General features: G+C 28.9%; 1 protein-coding gene across 2 annotated transcripts; it reads left to right on the forward strand.

The window, feature by feature from the left end:
* Positions 1–887: 887 nt before the first annotated feature.
* Positions 888–19,853, forward strand: LOC101238609 (uncharacterized). Of its 2 annotated transcripts, none has more exons than XM_065803297.1 (11): positions 888–1,222; positions 1,841–2,016; positions 2,086–2,216; positions 2,520–2,713; positions 6,214–6,366; positions 6,499–6,691; positions 15,350–15,533; positions 15,922–15,998; positions 16,300–16,498; positions 16,732–16,904; positions 19,128–19,853. In XM_065803297.1, the coding sequence occupies exons 1-11, from the start codon at positions 969–971 to the stop codon at positions 19,803–19,805; spliced, it is 2,412 nt and encodes an 803-aa protein (XP_065659369.1). In that variant the 5' UTR covers positions 888–968; the 3' UTR covers positions 19,806–19,853. The 2 variants fall into 2 exon arrangements, with proteins under 2 accessions (XP_065659369.1, XP_065659370.1); XM_065803298.1 differs by having other exon boundaries at positions 889–1,226.
* Positions 19,854–22,846: the final 2,993 nt, after the last annotated feature.

Here is a 22,846-nt window from a genome sequence, read left to right on the forward strand (position 1 = left end):
GTAATGATTTTCATTTGTTTTAACTATAAAAAAGTATTATTTTGCATGATAACATAACCATGTTACAAATAAGTCTGGTTAGTAGTGTGAAACTTTAGTCAAAACTTTGAAAGTATGTTTATACTTTAAGAATATAGTTATTACTTTGAGTGTTAAGTATACTTTGAGAGTGTATTTAATATTTATACATTTGATTCTAGAGATTTTTAATCTGAAATAATTTTAAAAAATAAAAATAAAATTTTTTAATGACTAGGAAACCTGCAAATATGACTAATGACTAGCAAACCTGCATGATAAGTTTGCATAAGTATTTATATAACTTTCTTATTTAAACATTTATACCCTTCATCTTTACTTGAGTATTAGACTGCAAAAGTTTCTACTTTTTTGTTAGTTTACACTGTTAGGCAAACTAACCTATAGTAGAGTATTCAGAACTCTTAAGCAAATTAACATTTAGTATAGTAAGCGATGGGGTTGATACTTGATATTTGGGGCCGGATTTGTAAAAAGTTTCATTTTTAGCTGGGGCCAGGGCCTCAGTCGTTTACTAATTTAGTATAGTATTCGGAACTTTTAGGCAAAATAACCTATAGTATTGTATTCAGAACTGTTAGGTAAATTAATCTATAATATAATATTCATAAATCCACAATAAGTGGCTGTCTAACTTAAAAGAAAAATTAGGTTTATAAATTAGAAAGCATGAAAATGATTCTATTTTGATTAAAAAAATTTCATGCAACAGTGTAGATTAAAAGCAAGCAAGTCAATGTCTTAATAATACATAATAAATGTATCATACTTTTATAAATTATGATATAGTGTATATTGGATTGTACATAGTTTTCAAAATAGAAAAAATATATTATTTTGTATTTTTTTAGTATCGTTTTATATTAAACATTGATGTATATTACAAAATTTGTAACTGCAAAGCAAATTTATAGAAAAAATTCTTAAATATGGACACAAAACTTAATTACAATGGATTTGTTCAAATAAAACATGGTTACACAGGATTCCTTCAGCAACTTCCAATAGTGTTTGAGATTTTAAAACATAATCCTGATAAGATTGTTGATGACACAGCAATAGAAAGGTTGTTAAACTGGATGGAAGTGATATCAAGTAATCAGTCATTGGTAGAATGTTGCATTGATTATCTGACTTGTAATGAGATTTGGCAGCATCCTGTAGCATTTTCTGTTGCATTGAGGCATGTAAGCATTTTTAAATAACTTGTCAGTTAGATAATCTTTTGTTTGATTTGTTTTATTTTTTATTTTTTTAACTATTCTTTTTATTATTTGTTATTTTTTTGTTTTTATCAACCAATTTATTTAGGGATAGGCTCAGTGAGTGTCAACTTATTTAGTTACACATTGATTAATTTAGCCATAGGTGAAGCAGAGTGTACATACATAGATTGATTTAATCATAGGTGCAGCGTAGCATATGTACATTAAATGATTTATACACTTAGTGTGCATAATTTGTTAATTCAGCCATAGATGTAGCAGAGTGTGCATGCATGGTCTGAGGCTTTTGATTGGGAAACACAGTGACTTTAAAAATGATTTTTTTTTAAGTTTTGAAATTTTTTCTGGTCATTTCTCTTAACTTTTTTTCAATCTGGGCATAAAGTATACTTATATGGGAAAAATTGAAGTTTGTCAAATGAGCTTATTTTATATATATACATATATATTATTTTATAATTTATGCACATGGTACACATAGTTTAATATTTCTTCATGCAGCTATACAATATTTAAACAAATCCTTGTGCAGAATAGATTTTTTTTTAATATAGTTAAATATATAATTATTTTAGGGTTGGGGGATATATTGGATGTTATGATCTTTCTCAAGAAATTAATGAAATCATATTGATGTTATTGACTCGCTTGCAAACACACAATCTTTTTTCTAATGCCACTGTTCAGTTTAGTTTTTTTAAATGCCTTGCCTCACTTGCCAAAAATTGTTGTTGGTATGAAAGAATAAAAAGTGAGAATTTTTTGTTTTTATGAAAAATATGATTATGAAGAAAAGTTTTTAATTATTTATTTACTTTAGAATACCTTGACATCACTCTATGTACATTCAACACTTCTTATCTTTATGTGAAAAAATCAGCTGTCTTGTTTCTTGTTCAATATCTTCAAGATGAAAATCAATGTGTGTATTTTGTCGAATATATGGCAAATGTAATGTTATTTTTATTTGTTATTGTTGTTGTTTCTTTTTTAGTCAAGTTTCATTTATTACATGTTACTTTTTTCAAGAGATTCAAGAGTATATGATTCAAAATTTCAAAAGCATTTAATATATAAAAAAATTAAAATATAAAAAGGAATATGATTCCTTTTTATATATTAAATAAAGCATCATAGCATTCTTCATACTAATTGAGAATTTTGTCATTTAATATTATTTTTATTGTTATTTTTTGTGTAATATAATTTATTTGAAATAAGAAAAATAATTTAGTTCAAAATTTTTTTATTTAGTATTCACTATCAGCTGAACAACTGGTGTATGTTCTAGATACAATTATTAAATTATTTGAAATTAAAAAAATTCATTCTGCCCAAATGTTGTGTTCCAAATTAAATATTATAAAAGCAAGCATAGAATTGATACTTACTGGGAAGCATTTTCTTTTACTAGAAGGTTTGATTTCCCTGTTTTCATTACTATCTAGGTAGGTTAATATAGAAGTAATTTTATTTAAATAGTTATGTATTTTTAATATTAGTGTTCATGTCAATACTATATTTTATATATATATATTTTTTTAATATAATCATTAGACATAATGATATTTCCTTTCTTAACTTTTTATTTCATTAACCACTAAACATTATGTATTAGTCTTATAAATGTTATCAATCAAAGCATATATTCAAAACATTGTAATACATGTTTATGAAATTAAAGTCGCAAATCATAAAACTAGATTATCAAAATAAAATACAAAAAAACAAAACAAATGCTTTAAATTTGTAGATTTTATTCAAGAATTACTCATACAAGATGCACAACAATTGTGAAAATCAGCAATGTATTTTTAAAACTTTAACCAAAGTTATGAAAATTATTTTTGAAAAATCTAAAAATGGTGTTATTAGGCCACTTAACAAAAAAACCTAATTTAAATAACGAAACATTGCAATATATGTTTATGAAATTAAAGGATGTTTCAAATCACAAATCTATGACTCTTTAAACAAAACTATTAAAGTTAAAAATACAAATACAATAAAATACAAAAATTCCTATTGGATTGCAAAGGCATTAAAGTCTTAATAATATTATCTGAATGCCTTGTGGCCTTTCTGTAAATCATTTTCCTGGAGCCAGGTTTGTTGCTGAAATTAGTCTTATCATAGTTCATTACATTTAAAAGAAAATATACTTATTCAGGGTAAGCAGGTTTTAGAAAAAAAATAAACTGATCTTCACTTGGATGGAGTTGGATGGTTTCTTAAAATTTTCTGAACATCTCTATGTGTAATTAAATTGTGGTGTCTTTTCAAGAATCCTTAGGCCTAATCTTGCCCAGGGAAGTTGTTGGTGAAAGCCAGAAAAATTCTTTTTTGTTTCTCAAGGCTACTTTTGATGAAGTGTCTTATCTCAGCCAGACCCAAGCAAATCTGAAATCGACAAGTGTGACAACATTTTGAGTACTGGCAAGCTCTTTATCAGCACAAATTGCAGTTTGACCATTTGTGCTGATGATGATTTCCGCATATTTTTGGTCTTAACATATACATAATTTCCAAGAGTTGATCTGGAAATTTTGTAGGTCTTATATGTATGTCCGTGGCATATTGTAACTGAAAAAAAAAAAAAATCTACTAGACATATGTATAAACCAAATCAATAAATGAACATATTATCTCAAATAATAAAATGGCTTATTTACTTCACTGACCTTGTTATGTAAATTCTTTGAGCTTTAAAACACACTTAAGTAGCGAATAGAGGTCTAGGTAATATTTAGGCCGAATTGCTCCTTATATATTTGCAATGGCAGTATTTAGCATTTTTAGAATTTGAAATGACAAAAACAAAGACTTGTGAGTATTATTAAATAAAAAAGAGTTAAAGTTAAAAGAAGAATAAAAGAAAATAGAGTTAATAAAGAGTTAATAATAGAGTTAAAAGAGTTAATAAAAAAAAAGAGTTATTAAATCATTTTTTTGTAATTTTCATTTTATTTCCAAGCTGAGAAAAACAACTCTTTCAAGCTCAAGTATATAAGCTAACGATATTTTTGAACCTGCTGCTGCATAACTAGAGAGAAAATGAAGCAGGTGAGTATTTGCTGAAGAATATGGTTGTTAACAATGACATAAATTTAAAATTGACAGACATTAAAATGTCAGGTTAACATTAGGTTATAAAAAGTATTTAGAGTGGGACACTGCATCTTTAAAACTAAGTACCTCACTTTGAATTTTGGTTGATGACACCAGTTAATGATATTAAAATTACTTTCGAAGTTCTTCAAATTTTATGAAATTTGTTTTTCAAAATTTCAAGTAATTTGATACTCTTGACAGCAGTTCAAAAATTTACAAAATCCCACAAAAAATTTATTTTGCTAATTTTGGGGTGCAAAAGTTACAATTGATTTTGTGTTGTGTTGATTTTGGGTGTAAAAGTTGCAGTTGTTAGTTGCTCATGCTTTTTTATAACATGAATTCATGTTGTGTATTTGAGATGACAATTTCTTTGGCTGGTTTTTAGATGTAAAAGTTACAGTTATTTTGTGATGATTGTGTTAATTTTGAGTTTAATAGTTGCAATTGTTAATCATTCATGCTTTTTTAAACATGAATTTATGTTGTTTATTTGAGATGATATCTATAATTTAATAGTGATGCATGATAACTTCTTGATAAGGTTAATTTCTTCCATTTCTTTTCTAGGTATTGACAATTTTCTTACTTTACCAGGTTTCTTACTTTGAATTACAAGACTGTAATTCAAAGTAAGAAACCTGGAGACTTTTTTTGAAATGGAGGCTTCATATGCCTAGCATTCCACCAGTACTTAGTGAATAATTATAGGTTATTGATAAAGGTAATGCCATTGGTATATACTGAAAACACATCAAATTTTATAGGAGGTTGATATGCAAGGGAAAAAGTTACTTCAGTTAGGAAATTAAAATAATTTATTAATTTTTAAAAAATCGGTTTTTGCTCAAATGAGTCTTGGCGAGTTATTAGATACATCTGCATCTAGATCTAGCAATGACAATCTTATGTAAGCATAAAATGAGCATGATTTTGCAGTATATGTCCATTAGATGCATCTATTTTAAATGTAAAAATAGGGTCTGCCTTATCAGAAATGAGATCATGGTTATTTTTTGGTTCTTTTCAATTGACTTAAAATGTAAGAAAGGTTGCAAGTTGTATAAGTAGATTATTTTGAAATCAGACTTCTGTCTGCTTGTTTATTACCTTGTGATGCTTTGGTGATGTTGGCTGTAATTGCTATTCCTTGTCTAATGTCCACATCAATGTAACTGATGCGGCTTCACTTAAAACTACTGCAAAGCTAGCTTACTTGAACAATCTGGGACTAGTAATAATTGCTTATCAATGATACATGATGAATGAAGCATTGGCATCCAAGCTACTACTCTGTGGTTGATATATGCACCCAATCAGTATCAATACCAATTATTTTCTATAATTTTTTAACTACTCTATTGCTAAGTTGCATGTTGTTATTTTACTTTGATATTAGATAAATTGATAGTCTTTTAAACATAAACATCACCACCACCAGTGTAAAAATTTTCTTTTTAAAACAGCTGGTATCCGTTCAATAATGTTGAATTCTCAAAAACAAATTTTTTCAGCAACTGCAATGGTATAAAGTTCCATGTTCTTGGCTGCATTACATTTTTGGCCATCAAGCTTGTATAGTTTGTTTTCAAGTGAGTTTGTGTTTGTTTACAATATTCTCGAACAAATACTCACCTGCTTCATTTGCTCTCTAATAATGCAGGAGCAGTTATGTTAATTATGCAGGAACAGGTTCAAAAAAATTGTTAGCTTATATTCTTGAGCTTGAAAGAGATATTTTTCTCAGCTCTGAAATAAAGTATTTTTTGAATAGAACTACTTTAATAGAGGTGCCAATAATTTATTCAAATATTTAAACATGTTTTGTAACTTTTAGGCATGGAGCTGATTATTGGAATGATTTGTTCAAAACTGAAAAAAAATTAGAAGATACACTTCTTAGTTTTGTAAAAGCTATAAAATTTAATGACTTCTTGAATCACTATGTGCCAGCTCTTTGCTCAAGTCTTATTCAATGTAATTTTTCTTTGTAAGTGATGCCAACAATTTATTAAAACCATAGTTATCACATTGATTTCATAGCTTTTGATTATTGTTAATATTTTACTTTTTAAAAAATGTGAAAACTTATGTGAAACTTGTTTTTCTTTTTAATTTACAGCTATTTTCCTGAAACATGGAATAGTACTTTACTCAGAGTAATGTTAGCTGACATTTTTCAAGAGAACAATAATTTTTTGTCACCATTTCATGATGATTATAATAAACCGCTAGTGAATGGGGCTGCATGGAAAAAATATCTTATTGTTGCTATTGACTTCATGAATGTAATTGAGAAAATGAGTATACCCCTTGTAAGTATCTTGCATATTTTCTGTAATTATCTTCACATACCTTGTAAATTTTTTACTTTTGTAAATCTTCTTTTAGCCTATAAATTAGCCTTTGATGAAACATTATCAATAACATTTGATTAAACATTATCAATTTCATGCATGGCTAGTTGGGCAAAGATTTTTCTATATATTATATATATATATATATATATATATATATATATATATATATATATATATATATATATATATATATGTATACATATATATACATATATCTATAAATATATATATATATATAGATCTATAGTTTGTTGTCTTAGGGAAAAGTGGAAGGAAAAAAGTGATTCATACGCCAACACATACGTCACTTTTAGTTACTTTTGACTTTCGTCCAACATTTGCGTGTTGGACGAAATAAAAAACCATTAATTTAATTACAAATAAATCGTTTTTTAAAAAAACCACAAAAACGAAAAATTAATTGACCAGAATGTTTTTTAAAAACATTCTGAATGTTTTTAACAATATAAACAATGTTTTTATTTTTATTTTTTTTAATAAAATATTTTTATTTTTAATTTTTTTAATAAAATGTTTTTATTATTTATTTTTTTTTTACTGTAAATCATGCGCAAAGTGTTGCTACATCGACTATCTTATAGCCTGACTCGCAAGGGAGTGCTGATACATCGACTGACAAATAGCCTGACCCGCAAGGGAGTGCTGCTACATCTATCTTTTAGCCTGACCCGCAAGGGAGTGCTGCTACATCGACTGAGGGTTTGGTTGGGGCAGGCAGTCTATCAATTATTAAAAAAAAATAATTCCGGTCTTGCATTTTAATTTTTACTTTTTGTCAACAAAATATGGAAAAAACTTTAGGACAACATCTAAGGGCTCTATATATATATATATAATATATAATATATATATATATATATATATATATATATATATATATATATATATATATATATATATTTTTTTTTAAACATTTTCACTTCCAACAAGGCTGCTAGCAGCCACTAATTAAAGTTGGAAGTTACTGTAAAAGAAAAGATAAAGATTGTAGAGCAAAATAACGATTGACGGACGATTTAAAAGATTGCAATTTATATGAATCAGGAAAGCAAGATGAAGGAAGCGAATTCCAAAGAACTGATGTTCGAGGAAAAAAACTAGACGAATAAGCGTTTTTGGAGCACTTAGGAACAGTCACAGAAAAAGGATGACACTTAATTGAATGACGAGTAACACGAGAATGAATTTTAGTAGATGGCACAAGAGACGCTAGCTCTTTAGAGCAGTGCCCATTATAGTATTTGTAGAAAAGAGAAAGAGAAGCAACATTACGACGATGTGATAATGGTTGAAGGTTGGCTGCAAGAGCAGGTCCAACTATGTTTACAATGCGTTTTTGCACCTTGTCTAAAAGAGAAAGGGCATCATTAGAAGATCCGCCCCAGATATGGCAACAGTATTCCATACAAGGCCGGATTTGAGATTTATAGAGATAGAGAATAGAATCCAAAGTAAGAAAGTCTCGAGCTCGATAAAGAGATGCAACCTTAGCAGATGCTAATTTTGCAACCGATTTGATATATGGTTTCCAAGAAAGATTGGAAGTAAGAGTTAATCCTAGAAGGTGAAGAGTAGGTGACTCATCGAGTACATCACCGTCCATAAATATAGGAAGATCTAAATTATTGCGATAATGATTGGCTGAAAAAAATTGAGTTTTATCTGAATTAAAGTTCACCAGCCACTGTGAGCCCCATGCTGTAGCAGAAGTGAGATCCTTTTCAAGCTCAAATGCCCCCTCCAAGCAATCAGAGGGTGTTGGTTTCTTATCACGACAAGAATAAATGGTAGTATCATCAGCAAACAATGCCACCTTAGATGTGAGAATATCTGGAAGATCATTAATGTAAATTAAAAAGAGTATAGGGCCAAGGATAGAACCTTGAGGAACCCCTGAAGTTACAGAATAAGAAGAAGAGTGTTGTCCATCGAGGACAACTTTTATGCTACGATTGGAAAGGAAGGATTCAATGATCTTAAAGGTGTTGCCGGATACACCATAAGAAGAAAGCTTATGAAGAAGACCAGCATGCCAAACTTTATCAAACGCTTTTGAAATGTCAAGAGCGATGGCCTTAACCTCTCCACCTTCATCTAATGCACGATAAAACCTGTCAGTTATTACTGTTAGCAAATCAGCTGTAGAACGAGAAGATCGAAATCCATATTGATGGTCAGAAAGTAAGTTATTAGATTCAAGATGAGAAATTAAGTGTTTGTTAATTAAAGATTCAAAAACCTTGCTTATGATAGGAAGAAGGCTTATGGGACGGTAGTTAGACGAATCAGATCGCTCCCCAGAATTTTTGAAGATAGGGATAACAGATGCGGCTTTCCAGCAGGCTGGAAAACAAGACTCTGATAAGCACTTGTTGAATAGTTTTGAGAGTATAGATGACAGCTCCGGAGAACACTTCTGCAAGACAATAACAGGTATGTTGTCTGGGCCGCAAGCTGTAGAAGAGTCTAGGCAGGAAATCACTTTAGATACAGATGCTGGAGTGATATGAATGTCAAGCAATGGATCAACCTGTTTGTTGGCAATATCAGGTAGAACGCAACTAGTGGAATCAAGAGATGATATTGATGAAAAGTTTTTAGCAAACAATTCAGCTTTGTCTTTAGGTGAGGTGACAAAGTCTGAACCATACAAGAGAGGTGGAATTATAGATTTGCCCTTATTATTGATATTATTAAAGATTCTCCAGAAGTCACGAGAGCCTAATTTTTGAGATGAGATACGAGATTTCATGACCTGAGAATAGCGGGTTTTGGCGTTAAACAAAACCTTTTTACAGTTGTTTCTAGCAGTAATAAACAGACGTCTGTTTTCTGGAGAATTGTTTTGCTGATAAATATGGAAGTAACGGTTTCGATTGGCAATCGCAGCAGCACAGTGTGAGAAAAACCATGGAGGAGAGTGAGGCTTGACCTGGAATCGTCGAGAGGGAATAAAAGATTCCATGCCAGCCTGAATCCACGAAGTTATGTAAGAAGCACATTTGTCGACAGGAAGTTGAAAGATTTCTACCCAAGGGCCATCACGAAGAAAATCACGGAAAGAATCTCAGTCAGCTTTACTGTAGTTGTAAGAGGTTCGATAATAGGGGTATTCAGGTGATGAAGAAGAATGAGATATTAGTTTTAAAGAGATCAAACTGTGATCAGAAGCACCTAAGGGTGAATGTGGAGAAACTGAGCACTGACTAGGATCAGAAACAAGACATAAGTCGAGTAGAGAAGGTAAATGATTAGGGTTGTCAGGAAAGCGAGTTGGAAAGTTGACTATTTGAGTTAGGGATTGAGAAAGGCAAAAGTTGTGGGCTTTAATGCCTGCAGAGTCACTGACACTAGAGCCAAGCCATTCAGAGTGGTGAGCATTAAAGTCACCGACAACAACTATATTAGCTGATGGATAAAGAGAGAGGGCTTGGTCAATATGATCAGAAATAACATCAAAAAGAGTGCAGTCTTGAGATGAAGGAGAGCGATATAGAACAAAGAGAAAGGCAATAGAGTGAAGTGGTGCTAAACGAAAGCACATGAAAGAATAGTCTGTGGATTCAAACCTAGTTTCACGACAAACAGGTGAATTCTTACGAATGTAAATGCCCAGGCCAAGCATGTGACTATTGGAGTCTTTACGAATCAGAGGAAGATAACCATCAACACTAAGATCACAAGATGAGACAGCCGAACTCAAATTAGTCTCACAAAGAGCAAGTAGGTCTGGTGAACTTTGCAAGAGATAAGACTCAACAGAAGAAAAGTTACTTCGAAGACCACGAATATTAGTGAATGATAGGTTTAGAGAACTTGGTGATGATGATGGTTTTTTGTGTTTTATAGTTTTTGGTACTTTATTCATTTTTAAATTAGATTGAAGAACTTGACTCAAAGCATAGATAGTACTCAGAACACCGTTTAATAGCCCAAGCAATTGCCTCATTACTACTAATAAACCCTAAGCCGTAACAAAGGGCTCCAAATGTGGCCTCCGCAATGCACACCAAAAGTACAAACAGGGACACCATCCATGCGCAACATGGCACTGTTAATACTTTGATATTTTTCAGCTGTTGATGGAATCAGCCTCTCTGAGAGCTACCACAGAGTTCGGGAAACCTGACTACCAGCTGGCCTCAGAACCATAAAACTGAGTTTTAGAGCTGTACCCTCATAAGGAGATAATAGAATGAGTTGCCTAGTCATAAAAACAGTGACACAAGCAAACCCATGCATTGAGTCAAGAAGATCCAGCATTCAACATCCTAAACTGGAAACAATGTATTAAAAATACATCTGCGCCAGCCTAATAAATGAAGAAGGGGTGCGAGGCTGGTCAACAGATCTGTTTACCCCTTAAGTCTTTGCCTAGGAGGCCTTCTAAAAGACAGTAGCTGGGTGCATTTAACATCTGCCCAAGATGAGTATTTTTATCGAGACACCATCTCTAGCCTTTACTCAACCAAGAGCCCCAAGGCAGGGGGTATTTTAAATCGGAGTTGGCATCTCCTAGCCTTTGCCTAAAAAGGCGTATCCTACAAGGCACCAGGACATGAAGCAGATTGTACTGGGTTACATGTTACCAGTAGCAGGATAACCTGATCTGACAAAAAATATAAACCTAAGATCCAGGTTTCGGTCAACCAGAATCATGAACCAGAATCATATATATATATATAATATATATATATATATATATATATATATATATATATATATATATATATATATATATATATATATATATATATATATATATATATATAATATATAATATATATATATAATATATATATATATATAAATTAGTAAAAACACTTATCTAATTTTTCTTTCTTCTACATAGTGTTTCTCCATCAGTAGGTTCATCAGGAAGATTCTTCCTGATGAACCTACTGATGGAGAAACACTGTAGAAGAAAGAAAAAAATAGATAAATGTTTTTACTAATTTATTATTGCTCTGTTCTTTAAGAACATTAAGCACTCTCTTTGTAGAATACACTAACATAATTTATATATATATATACATATATATATATATATATATATATATATATATATATATATATATATATATATATATATTATATATATATATATATATATATATATATATATATATATGATAAATTTGATCATACAACTGAAACAAGTAAAATAATAAACTGACCAGGAGGAAAGGTTCACAGAATGTATTTAGTCTAAACATTTCCTCATTTCACATTTACTTATCAGGATAGAAAATCTGCTGTAGATTGTTTGTGCAATAAGACAATTTCTATTAATGATATTACAGGATAAGGTCTTGCTAGTGAAATGTTCAGTGTTTTACAAGAATATAAGTGTTGAAGTTCTTATTGATAGTACTTCTACTAATACTCAACCAATAAATGGTTTAACAGTGAAACTAAAAAAGTTGGAAAAAAAAAGATTTTAGTTGTAATCAAAGACTTATTTGAATATTGGAATATAGTTGGCTCTGGTAAAGTTTCAGTTAAATGGGCTTCTTTCAAAATTGAATATTCAATCATGCAAGTTAATCACTGTTTATATACTAGAGACAAAATGTTAAACATGTCTTAAAAAAACTTTTTAATTTTATTTTACAGGTTTATATTTTGGCATGGTTTAAAAAAAAACTTCAAAACTGGGCGACTCTTGCCCCTTGCGTCCCTTTTTTATTTCTTAAATAAATAATATTTGTTGTAAAAAACATATTGTAAATTAAAGTATTAAAAACAATTCTTTATGATCTGGAATCATTCTTTATGCCATAATAAAAGATAATGACAAGAAAGTAAGAAATTTTGGTAATAATAAAAGATAATGACAAGAAAGTAAGAAATTTTGGTAATATGTTTTTATGCTTATAAATTGTAATGTTTTTTTGAAAAACATTAAATGTGACAATTAGCTTAAGTTTATACTTATTGAATAAACAAAATAAACTTTTTATTTATATTTATTTTATTTATATTTATATTATTATTAATTATATTTATTAGAATTTATATTTTTACTTATTTTTGGAAATTAATTTTAATGCTAATTACTAGTATAGGTTATATAACCTAATTAATCTACCACTACTAAAAATTTATTAACCTATTAATCTACCACCACACTACTGCATGCGGTAGTGGTGTAGTTACGCAATATACAGTAGTAAAAAAATCTGTGGCCATTGGTCAATTTATGATAAGTGCAAAATTGGTCAAGATAAGTATATTTCATCAGATCTTTCATTTGGTCAAACTATGATAATTGTTGTTGTTTTAAAAAAGAATTACTTATTTTTATGAAAAATATTTTAATTTTTTTCATTATGGCAACAAATCAAATTTTCACACTCTTCTACTGCAAAATATCATATTTGTACTTATCATAAATTGACCAATGACCACAGATATATATATGTGTGTGTGTGTGTGTATATATATATATATATATATATATATATATATATATATATATATATATATATATATATATATATATATATATATCCTTACATAGTATATATATCCTTACATAGTATATATATCCTTACATAGTATATATATCCTTACATAGTATATATATCCATACACATATATATATATCCTTACATAGCAGTCGAAAGAGACTTTTATAGTTTAAAAAGTCTCTTTCAATGCTTTTTTTTACATTTAAGCAAGATCAACAATTTAGCAACATTTTAATGTCTTTTAAATTTAATTTAATTTAAACTATTAAACAATTTAAAAAACCCAGAAGAACATAAGTTTTGATAGAAACTTAATTATACAAGTCAAGAAAAATCACTTCATTTCTGCTCGAAAACTGGCTGAGCAAGCTGAAGAGAATTATGGAATCAAATTATCCCATCAGACAATCAGAAATCGTATCCGAGACCAGGGATTTCAAGGACGGCTTGTGCGTAATAAACCATATTTGAGTAAGAAACACATGAAAAGAAGATTGGAGTTTGCTAAGAAGTTCAAAAGCATGCCGTTAAGTTTCTGGAAAAAGATCCTGTGGAGCGACGAATCGAAATTCAACTTAAAGTCATCTTATGGAGCCCAAAAAGTTTGGAGAAAAGCCGGAGAAGCCTACAAATTAAGCTGTGTGAGAGGATTTGTGAAGTATGGTGGCGGTAACGTGATGGTATGGAGTTCAATGGCTTGGAAGGGTGTTGGAAAACTCCAATTTATTGATACTATAATGGATCAGGTTCAATACAGAAACATATTAAAGCAAAATTTGAAGTCATCTGCTCGAAAACTTCGGCTAGGATCTGATTTTACATTTCAGCAAGATAACGATCCCAAGCGTTGTGCCACCAAAACAAAGGAGTGGTTTGCTGAAAATAATGTTGAGGTCTTGGAATGGCCTGCACAATCACCAGACCTTAATCCCATTGAACATTTGTGGGAAATTGTAGACCGAAAAATTGGAGATCGGTCATTTTCCAAAAAAGAAAACCTCAAAGTGGCAATTGAAGAAGCCTGAGAAAAGATTCAATCAGAAGAAACAAAATCTTTTGTCGAATCAATGCCTAGACGTCTAGAAGCTGTAATCCAAGCAAAGGGAGGCCCAACAAAGTATTAAAATAATTGTTTTGTTATATAATAATTTATTATGGAACAAATAATGCGTTTGGTCGAATATTTTTTTGACAATAAAAAAACAACCTAAGTTCATTTATTTAAAGACTGAAAACTTTGTGATTAATATTTTACATTAAAATAAAGAAAATCTATTTAAAAACATGTTCTTTTATTTTTATTAATCTTGAGTTTACCAAAAAAGTCTAAATTTACGAAAATACAGCACTTTTTTTAGGAAAAATATTTAAAAAAGTGTTTGGTCGGATAATTTTTTGAGACACTGTATATATACACATAAATATACATATATATGTAGTCATGCATGGTATTCAGAAAGTTTCTTCTGAAATGGTTGCTTTAAATGCTAATAAACCAGACCAGAAAAAGTTTAAAAACTTTAATAAAGTTTTTAAAAAAAAATTATAGATTACTTGCCCAAACCAAACCCTCAGTCAATGCAGCGGGATTTCCTTGTAGCAGCAGGTTATATGATAGTCAATGTAGCAGCACTCCCTTGTAGCAGCAGGCTATAAGATAGTCAATGTAGCAACACTCCTCGCATGTATTAAAAATATTATGAAACAATAAAAAATAAAAAACACTATCAAAAAATAAAAAAATTTTCTAGTCATAATTATTGCGATTTAAAAAAAATGATAAAAACTTATGTTCTTCTGGGTTTTTTATATATATATATATATATATATATATATATATATATATATATATGTATGTATGTATGTATGTATGTATGTATGTATGTATGTATGTATGTATATATATGTGTGTATGTATATATATTTATATATGTGTATATATATATATATATATATATATATATATATATGTATGTATGTATGTATGTATGTATGTATGTATGTATGTATGTATGTATATATATGTGTGTATGTATATATATTTATATATGTGTATATATATATATATATATATATATATATATATATAAATGTTTTTAAACAAGATATGTTTTTTTAGCAAACTATGGATCACATGTTTGCTACTCTATTAATGGATTGGCAAATATTTTTATTTAAAGTTCTTCAAATTTCATTAAGTTGTGGTTTAGATGAAAAAATTAGCAATAACTACATTTCACTTATCAATGATAAAAAAATTACAAGACTGTGCTGTGCCTACATAAAATCAATGAAATTTCAAAGTAGGTGAATTTACATATGAATAAATAAATTATGAAGTGTTTACATTGCTACAGAATTAAAAGGAAATTACTAATAATATTCATATTATCAGTTATCTCTCTTTTTTTAACATCATGTTGTATAATATTTTTTAAATGGATCCATTTGTTGTTGCTGATGTTATTGTCGTTTTTTGTTTTGTTTTGTTTTTGTATTTTTATTTAAGGAAATAAATTAGCTTGAATCTATATATACTGTATATGAGAAATCATATATTGAGAAGTTCACTACAGGTTCATAAGTTTTACATTTGTACTATATTCTCATAAGCTCTGGTTGTTATGTTTTGTTACAGATTAGAAAATTTGTTTTTATGGCAAGGATGACTTAATTTTAATATTACTGTAGATCTGAACATAGTTGTCAATGAAAAGTTAGCTTGTTGCATTGTTATATCTTTACAAAGTCATGCAGAGGTGCCCCAAGTAAGGCTTGTTTGTTTTTGAGACATTTATATAAGAATGTATTAGTTATTAATATATTAAAAATTTATATTAATGTTAATTTGAAAATTGATTTAAAAGTTTTAAATCAATTTTCAAATCAACATTATTACAAAGTTTAGTTAAAGTTCTTTATGATTTTCAATGTTTCAAAGTTCTTTATGATTTTCAGTATATCTAGATTAGAAAAAAAACTGCCATTAAGTATTGAAAAATGAAAATATAAAAAATATAAATAATTATAGTGAACAAAATATAATCAAAAATTTACTTGGTCTTTTAGGTCACCAGTTCTCTACTAGAGTTGCTATCTCGTTATATTAGTGAAAGTGATACAAATTTTTCATTAATAAATTTAGCTTGTAAAGCTAACAACATTTGTTTGGCAGAAATTTTAAATATGAAGCTTTGGGATATTTGTTGGGAAGTGAAAGATTCATTACTTGATGTTTTAATCCAAGCGATAAAGGGTGCAGTCAAAGGTAAAGTTATAGTTTTAATACTATATATATATATATATATATATATATATATATATATATATATATATATATATATATATATATATATATATATGTATGTATGTATGTATGTATGTATGTATGTATGTATGTATGTATGTATGTATATTTATGTGTGTATGTAAATAGTTTTAAGCAATTGTTCTATTTATTCTTTATGATGCAATCATTAAAGTATATTTGTTTATTAATAGGTTACAAATGTCATCGTGAATTTCTGGTCACTAATCTGTTTTGGTGTAAAGTTATGCCTTTAATGAATGACAATGAGAGTTACATTAGATCCAAAACTATTGAGTTTGTCACTCAAGTTGTATTATTTGAACCAATGTGGATTTTGTTTCAACAAGAAAATTCTCTTCCACTTGTAAGTAAATATAATGGTTTTACAAAAATTTAAATAAAATCGTTTTACATGAAAATCCTTTTAACGTGAGTTTCGGTGTATACCTATATTATAGTACATACATACAGTGTCCAACAAAAAAAAAGCTTAGAGAGACATGCAAGAGAACTCAGCTCAATTTCTACAACTGATATAGAAAAAGATAAACAAAAATTTTTTATTTGGTGCATTGATTCTTAGATAGAAAAAAAAACAAGAAAAAAATGACAAAAATTTGAGAATTTTTATTGAAATAATGAAATAGACCAAACTAATACTTTGTGGTGAAGCCACGGCTTTTGATCACTGCCTTGCACCGACAAAGCATACTCTCAACAAGTGATTGTAAGAGTTCCCAAGAAATGTTCTTCCATTAATTTTGAAGAATTTGTAACAACTCTTCTTCATTTTTTGGAGCTCTTGTCTTGATTCCATGATCCAATATACTCCAGAGATTCTCGATAGGGTTCAGATCAGGACTTTGAGCTGGCCAAGAAAGAACCACTAATTTTTTGTTCTTCAAATAATTTTTCACATTGTTTGCCTTATGTTTCGGGTCATTATCTTGCTGAAAGACCCAACTTTTATCTTTAAAGAGCTCATTTGCACTAGGTATCAGTTGATGAATTAAGATTTGTTTGTACATTTTACTGTCCATAATACCAGGAATTTTATGCAAACGACCAACACCCGATGAAGTAAAACATCCCCATACATTCACTTTTTTATCGTGCTTTACTGTTGGCTGCATTACTAATGGATCTTGTCTGGCGCATTGTTCGACTTGGGTGCTTTGATAGAAAAAACGACAATTGAAGCAAGAAAAATAATTTAGGATTACGTTTTCGCTCACAATAAATTTTTTTTTTCACGACTCGCCAAAAATTTGTCCGGAATTCAACATGTCAAGCTCTAATTGACAAATAATAAAATGACGTAAACATGTGGTTGTAGTTTGCCCAGAGATATTTCTAGAATATTAAAGATACACTATCGAAATGAATTATTTCTTCCTGAAATAGTATTAAAATATATATATATTGTAAAGATTATTTGGTTGTCATTCTTTTTTGTTGTAATTTTTTGAGAGTTTACCTAAGCTTTTTTTTTGTCGGACACTGTATACTGAAACTGACGTTAAAAAAACGAAAAATGCGTATATTATATATAAGTATATTTTAGTGTATAACTGAGTTTTCATTATTTTTGAGCTTCATTATTTTTTTTCAACAACTTGGAATAAAACATTAAGGTAATATGTAGCATTTAGTAGCTGTTGATGGCGATCACGATGATGATGACGTAACCTATTGCTCAGTGCATTTTACTTTTTCTTCTCCAGGCTTTCCTATCTTATAAAAACCTAGTTTACATATTTGACCTGAATTCAAATGACCATATACTTCTTTAAGAAAACTTATTTATTTTGTAGAAATAGTCAAAGGTTTTTTATATTTTTAAACTGCTCTTTATCCTGTCAACATTGATTTTTAAACATTTTTTGTTCTTTTCATCTTTTCGTGATTTTTATACTTTTTCTTCTCTTTTTCTTCTCTTTTAATTTTAAAAATAATAGGCTGTAGAATATTATCATGTTTTACAATCTATTATTTTTAAAATGTTGCTGGTATAAGAGCAAACGTCACTAAACAGAATTACCATTTTTATAGTAAAAAACAAAAGTAAAGATGACGTAGCTTGAAATATACTTAGAGTTTTTAAAAGTGCTGTTAATTTATTACATGGTGCGCTCAATGTCATGTGTCTGTTAAAAAAAATTTAAAAATATATATTTTGCTCAAAATACATTAAAAATTCTTTTTAAAAATAAATTAGTTTACCAACATACTTTTTTTGATGTTTTTACCTGATTTGTTTTGAATGAAACTTTACTATATTTGATTTTTAATATATTTATACAATTTTATTCATAAACAATTATATTGCAAGATCTTTTTTATTTATGTTAAAATTTATGTTAAAATAATCATAGGCAGAAAAAATTCGAAATTTTCTTAGGTTGAAATTTTTTTTATGATCTGTTTGTATAAAGCTAATTATAATTGGTTTTGTAATTTTGGCCTTTCTAACCTTTTAACTTCGATTTTAACATTTTGGTTTTAAAAAAATTTTGAATATAATATGAATTAATATATTAAAAAAAAGTTATTATACCTTAAAGTTATGATATATGTGTTTGTTTAGGAACATTTGTGGAAACAGCTTGCAGAAGACTTTACTAGTCCGGCTCGTCAAGATGATTTTTTCACACGCCGGAGCGTTTTAGAAATGCTTCTGTGCTGTATAAGTCACTCAAATGCATACAGTGATATATTTACAAATAATCTTTGTGATTCTTGTATGAAGTCAGTTAAAGAATCCGTTTTCAGAATTCTTCAAAATTGTGCCAACGATTTGGACTGGGAAGTCAGAAAGCTTAACATTATTTTGTGGACATCAGTCATTTCACGTATTGAGAAGAATGCATTTGCAATAAATGATTTTTTAGATTTTGTTATAGACAACAATTTTACCTTAATAATTTTATTAACATTATGTGATGTTGAGTATGCTGTTCAAATCGAATCTTTGAAATGTTTAAGGCTGTTACAGAGACCTTTTATTAATGACAAAAAATTAGATCTCAGTGAATCTTTAGATTATAATGTAAAATCATTGGAAGAGTTTGAAACTTTATTAAAAACTATGGATTTGAGTACTAGAAAAAACTTTGTAAGCTTCATTAAAAGATTGGATTTAGATTTGTTATTGATGGACGTAAACGTTCTAGATGACACTGTCAAAAGTGATCCCGTGTCATTCCTTGAAGATATCATAAGCTCTGCCAAAGAGAGTGATTCAAATTTACTAGATTGCTATTAATAAAATTTGGTTAATATCTTGAACTGTAAAAACAAGCTAATGCTTTTGTTTTTGCTTCTTTTTTTTTTAGTACTGCGAGGCTAATTAGCTAAAGAATTTTGAATACTACGAGGCTAATTAGCTAAAGCCCTAAAATCAAACAAAAAGTAAAAAGAAAGGGAAAAAAAACCATTCTACAGAGAGCAAGTTTGCTACCAGTCCCAAATAATCTCTAACTTTTCCTCACAGAACGGAAGAAAAATAAGGGTATGTGCAATTAGTGAAAAGTTTTACTTCATTTAATCCTGGTCAACTGCGCATTGCACAGTATCTTAAAATTATGTTTAACTTCATTAACTTAAAATGTAAAAAAGGTGATGTAAAAAGTTAGATAACCAAAAATGGTAAGAGGGAGAAGAAAAAAATATGATACAAGTGCTCCCTTGTAATTGAACTTTTTTAGCTTTATTTCTTGGTTATTTTAGATTATTATATTTATATTTAATTTTAATACTTGTAATAAAAAGATAGTGAAGTTGGTCCTCGATTGTATGCAATCTTGCTGTATGTATCTTTTCTTGAATGGTGAAGTCTGAATTGTTTCTTTAACTTTATTATTATTTGAGCTTCTTCCGAATACAATCCGATTTGCTATAAGAATTTTGAACTTATTTCAGAACTATGAAGCAATAACTTATGCAAAGATACAGCCATTAAAACCCGGTTATATTTTTCATAAATCTTCGCTGTTTTAGTGTATTATTTACTGAGTTTTTTTGTATCTATCTCATAACTAAAATAAACTGTATGCGGCAGCAAAAATTAGACCGAATGTTAAGACAACAAAATCATAGGGTTGGTGTTAAAGCTAATAAATTTCCGAGATACCTACGTAAAAGTAAAAATATTCCTATTATATCAAAGGCACGATAATGCAGAAAGAAAGAACCAACCCTAAGTTTGGCCGGTAGTTTCCAACGGCAGTTCTCAAAATGCCTCTAGTTTTTTTTACCAACTTCAGAATGGGTGCAAATTATTATTTAGACGAAATAATATTTTAGAAATAGATTAGAAATTTATTATTTAGAAGTTCTTGATCCCTGTGTGCTTCCCTATATACCTATGTGCTTCCCTAGATACGTGGCAACTTCAAGAGAAATGATAATTTTGTTTTCAAGCAGGATGGTGCATCCTGTCACACAGCAAAACTTGTTTTGACACGGGTCTCAGAAAGTTTCTCTTATTGGTCGAAAGAAATATAGCCTTCTAGCTGTCCATTTTTGAACCCCTTAGATTATTCTATTTGGGAATATGTTCAGGCTAAGTCTTGAAAGCAACGACCTTGAAATATTAAAGCCCTGGAAAATCTCATCATCCGGGTCTGGTCCAACATTTGATTTATCATATCCGTAAAACCTGTTCTAAGTTTCGTTCTCGAATTGAGGCTGCGATCGCAGCTGATAATGGTTATATTATTTAGAATTATTCATTACTAGATTATGAAAATGTTTTCAATAAAAAAAAAATTTCTGTTTTTGTTTTATTTCCGGATTTTTTAAAGTGCTACTAGTCTGAATTTCGCTGCTGCATACAATGTTATGCTTAAAATATTTGCGTTCTATTAACTCCTCATCTATGCCTATTAATAAATGAACGTAATCAGACTTTTAAAAACCTCGTCTGGCAGTGTTGCCATCATTCAAAGTACCAAAACCAAATTGTCTTGGAAAACCAATTCTCAAACCTAATTCCACAATTAATTTATTTTGTATGACCCGTTTTTTTATCTTACAAACTTCATCATTTTTCAATTTCAAAAAAAAGTTCCTGCACCATAACACCCAACGACGATGGGTGCTGTATATTACCAAAAATATTTATCTCTAAAAGTATATCAAGTTGGATCTCAAAAAGTTTTAACTAAAGTTTAAAAAAAATAAAACTTTTAAATAAAATTCAGTTTTTTGAAATTCATTGTAAAAAAAATAAAAAAAACTTTTTTAAACAAAAACTGAAAAAAAGCACATTTAAAAACGTTTTTTTAACAATACCTTCTTTAAGAAAATTACATTTAAAAAAAATCGTTTTTTTTTGAATCTCTATAAAATTTCATTTCTTTTTAGGTTTACCAACATAATATACTTTAAAAGAAATATATTTTTGGTAAATGAAGACATAGTTATCTTCATTTACCAAACTCAATTTTCCCAAGCCAAGATACCCAATTGCAATTGGTGTTTTGGTGCAGGTAATTAGTGAATAATTAAGTTGCAAAAGTTCATAATTTGCTACAGGAGATACAAGATTTTGCAACAAATATTTTATTCATAACCCTACTGTGCACTAACAAATATATCAGCGTGTGCGTGTACGTAAAAAACAGTAGAATAATTTCTCAAAGATATTATCTCGTGCGATACTGAGTTCAATTATGCGTAATTGAGATAAATGGGACATACAAAAAAAAAACATAGGAAAATAATAAGAACTTTTCAATTCTTTTAAAAATGGAAAAAATGTATATTTTAAACAAACATTTAAAGAAATTAAACCAGCAGTATAAGTTTTTTTAACAATACAAGAAAAACACTTCACAAGTTGTTTTAAGGTGAAAAATGGTTTTATCATTTAACATTCCCTCGCCATAATTTAAAGTCATTATATTGTCCAACACCCATTATCATTCCTTTGCCGGTGTTTAAAAAATCTTGTAATCCACTAAAACCAGTATTAAAATGCACTATCGTTTAATTTTTTTTACTGTACTTCTGACACTGCTAGTTTATTTGAAAAGGCGGTGCGATTCCTAAAACATTTGTAGGTAAGTTTTTTGCAATCAAATTTTATGCATACATTAAATGAATGTTAAAAATCTGCAAAACTATTTGCTATCAAGTTTTATGGTTAGTTAAATTAACTTCCGCCATTTTTGTTTTGTGAACAATGGTATTCATAGCACATTTTTAAAGTTTTTTTCTGATGTCATGTCCATTTTTAAGGCAAAATATTCAATCATAAAGTTTTTTGATTCGTAGGTTGTGCTATTTGAATTGTTTTTTGTT

The sequence above is a fragment of the Hydra vulgaris genome, chromosome 08, assembly GCF_038396675.1.
Source record: "Hydra vulgaris chromosome 08, alternate assembly HydraT2T_AEP".
Classification (NCBI taxonomy): Eukaryota; Metazoa; Cnidaria; class Hydrozoa; order Anthoathecata; family Hydridae; genus Hydra; species Hydra vulgaris.

Excerpts from the sequence above, each read along its gene's own strand:
- LOC101238609 (XM_065803297.1), top strand. The coding sequence starts at position 969 with ATGGACACAAAACTTAATTACAATGGATTTGTTCAAATAAAACATGGT. Across the intron at positions 6,367-6,498 it reads ATTCAATGTAATTTTTCTTT|CTATTTTCCTGAAACATGGA; the intron begins GTAAGTGATGCC and ends TTTAATTTACAG. Across the intron at positions 16,499-16,731 it reads GATAAAGGGTGCAGTCAAAG|GTTACAAATGTCATCGTGAA; the intron begins GTAAAGTTATAG and ends GTTTATTAATAG.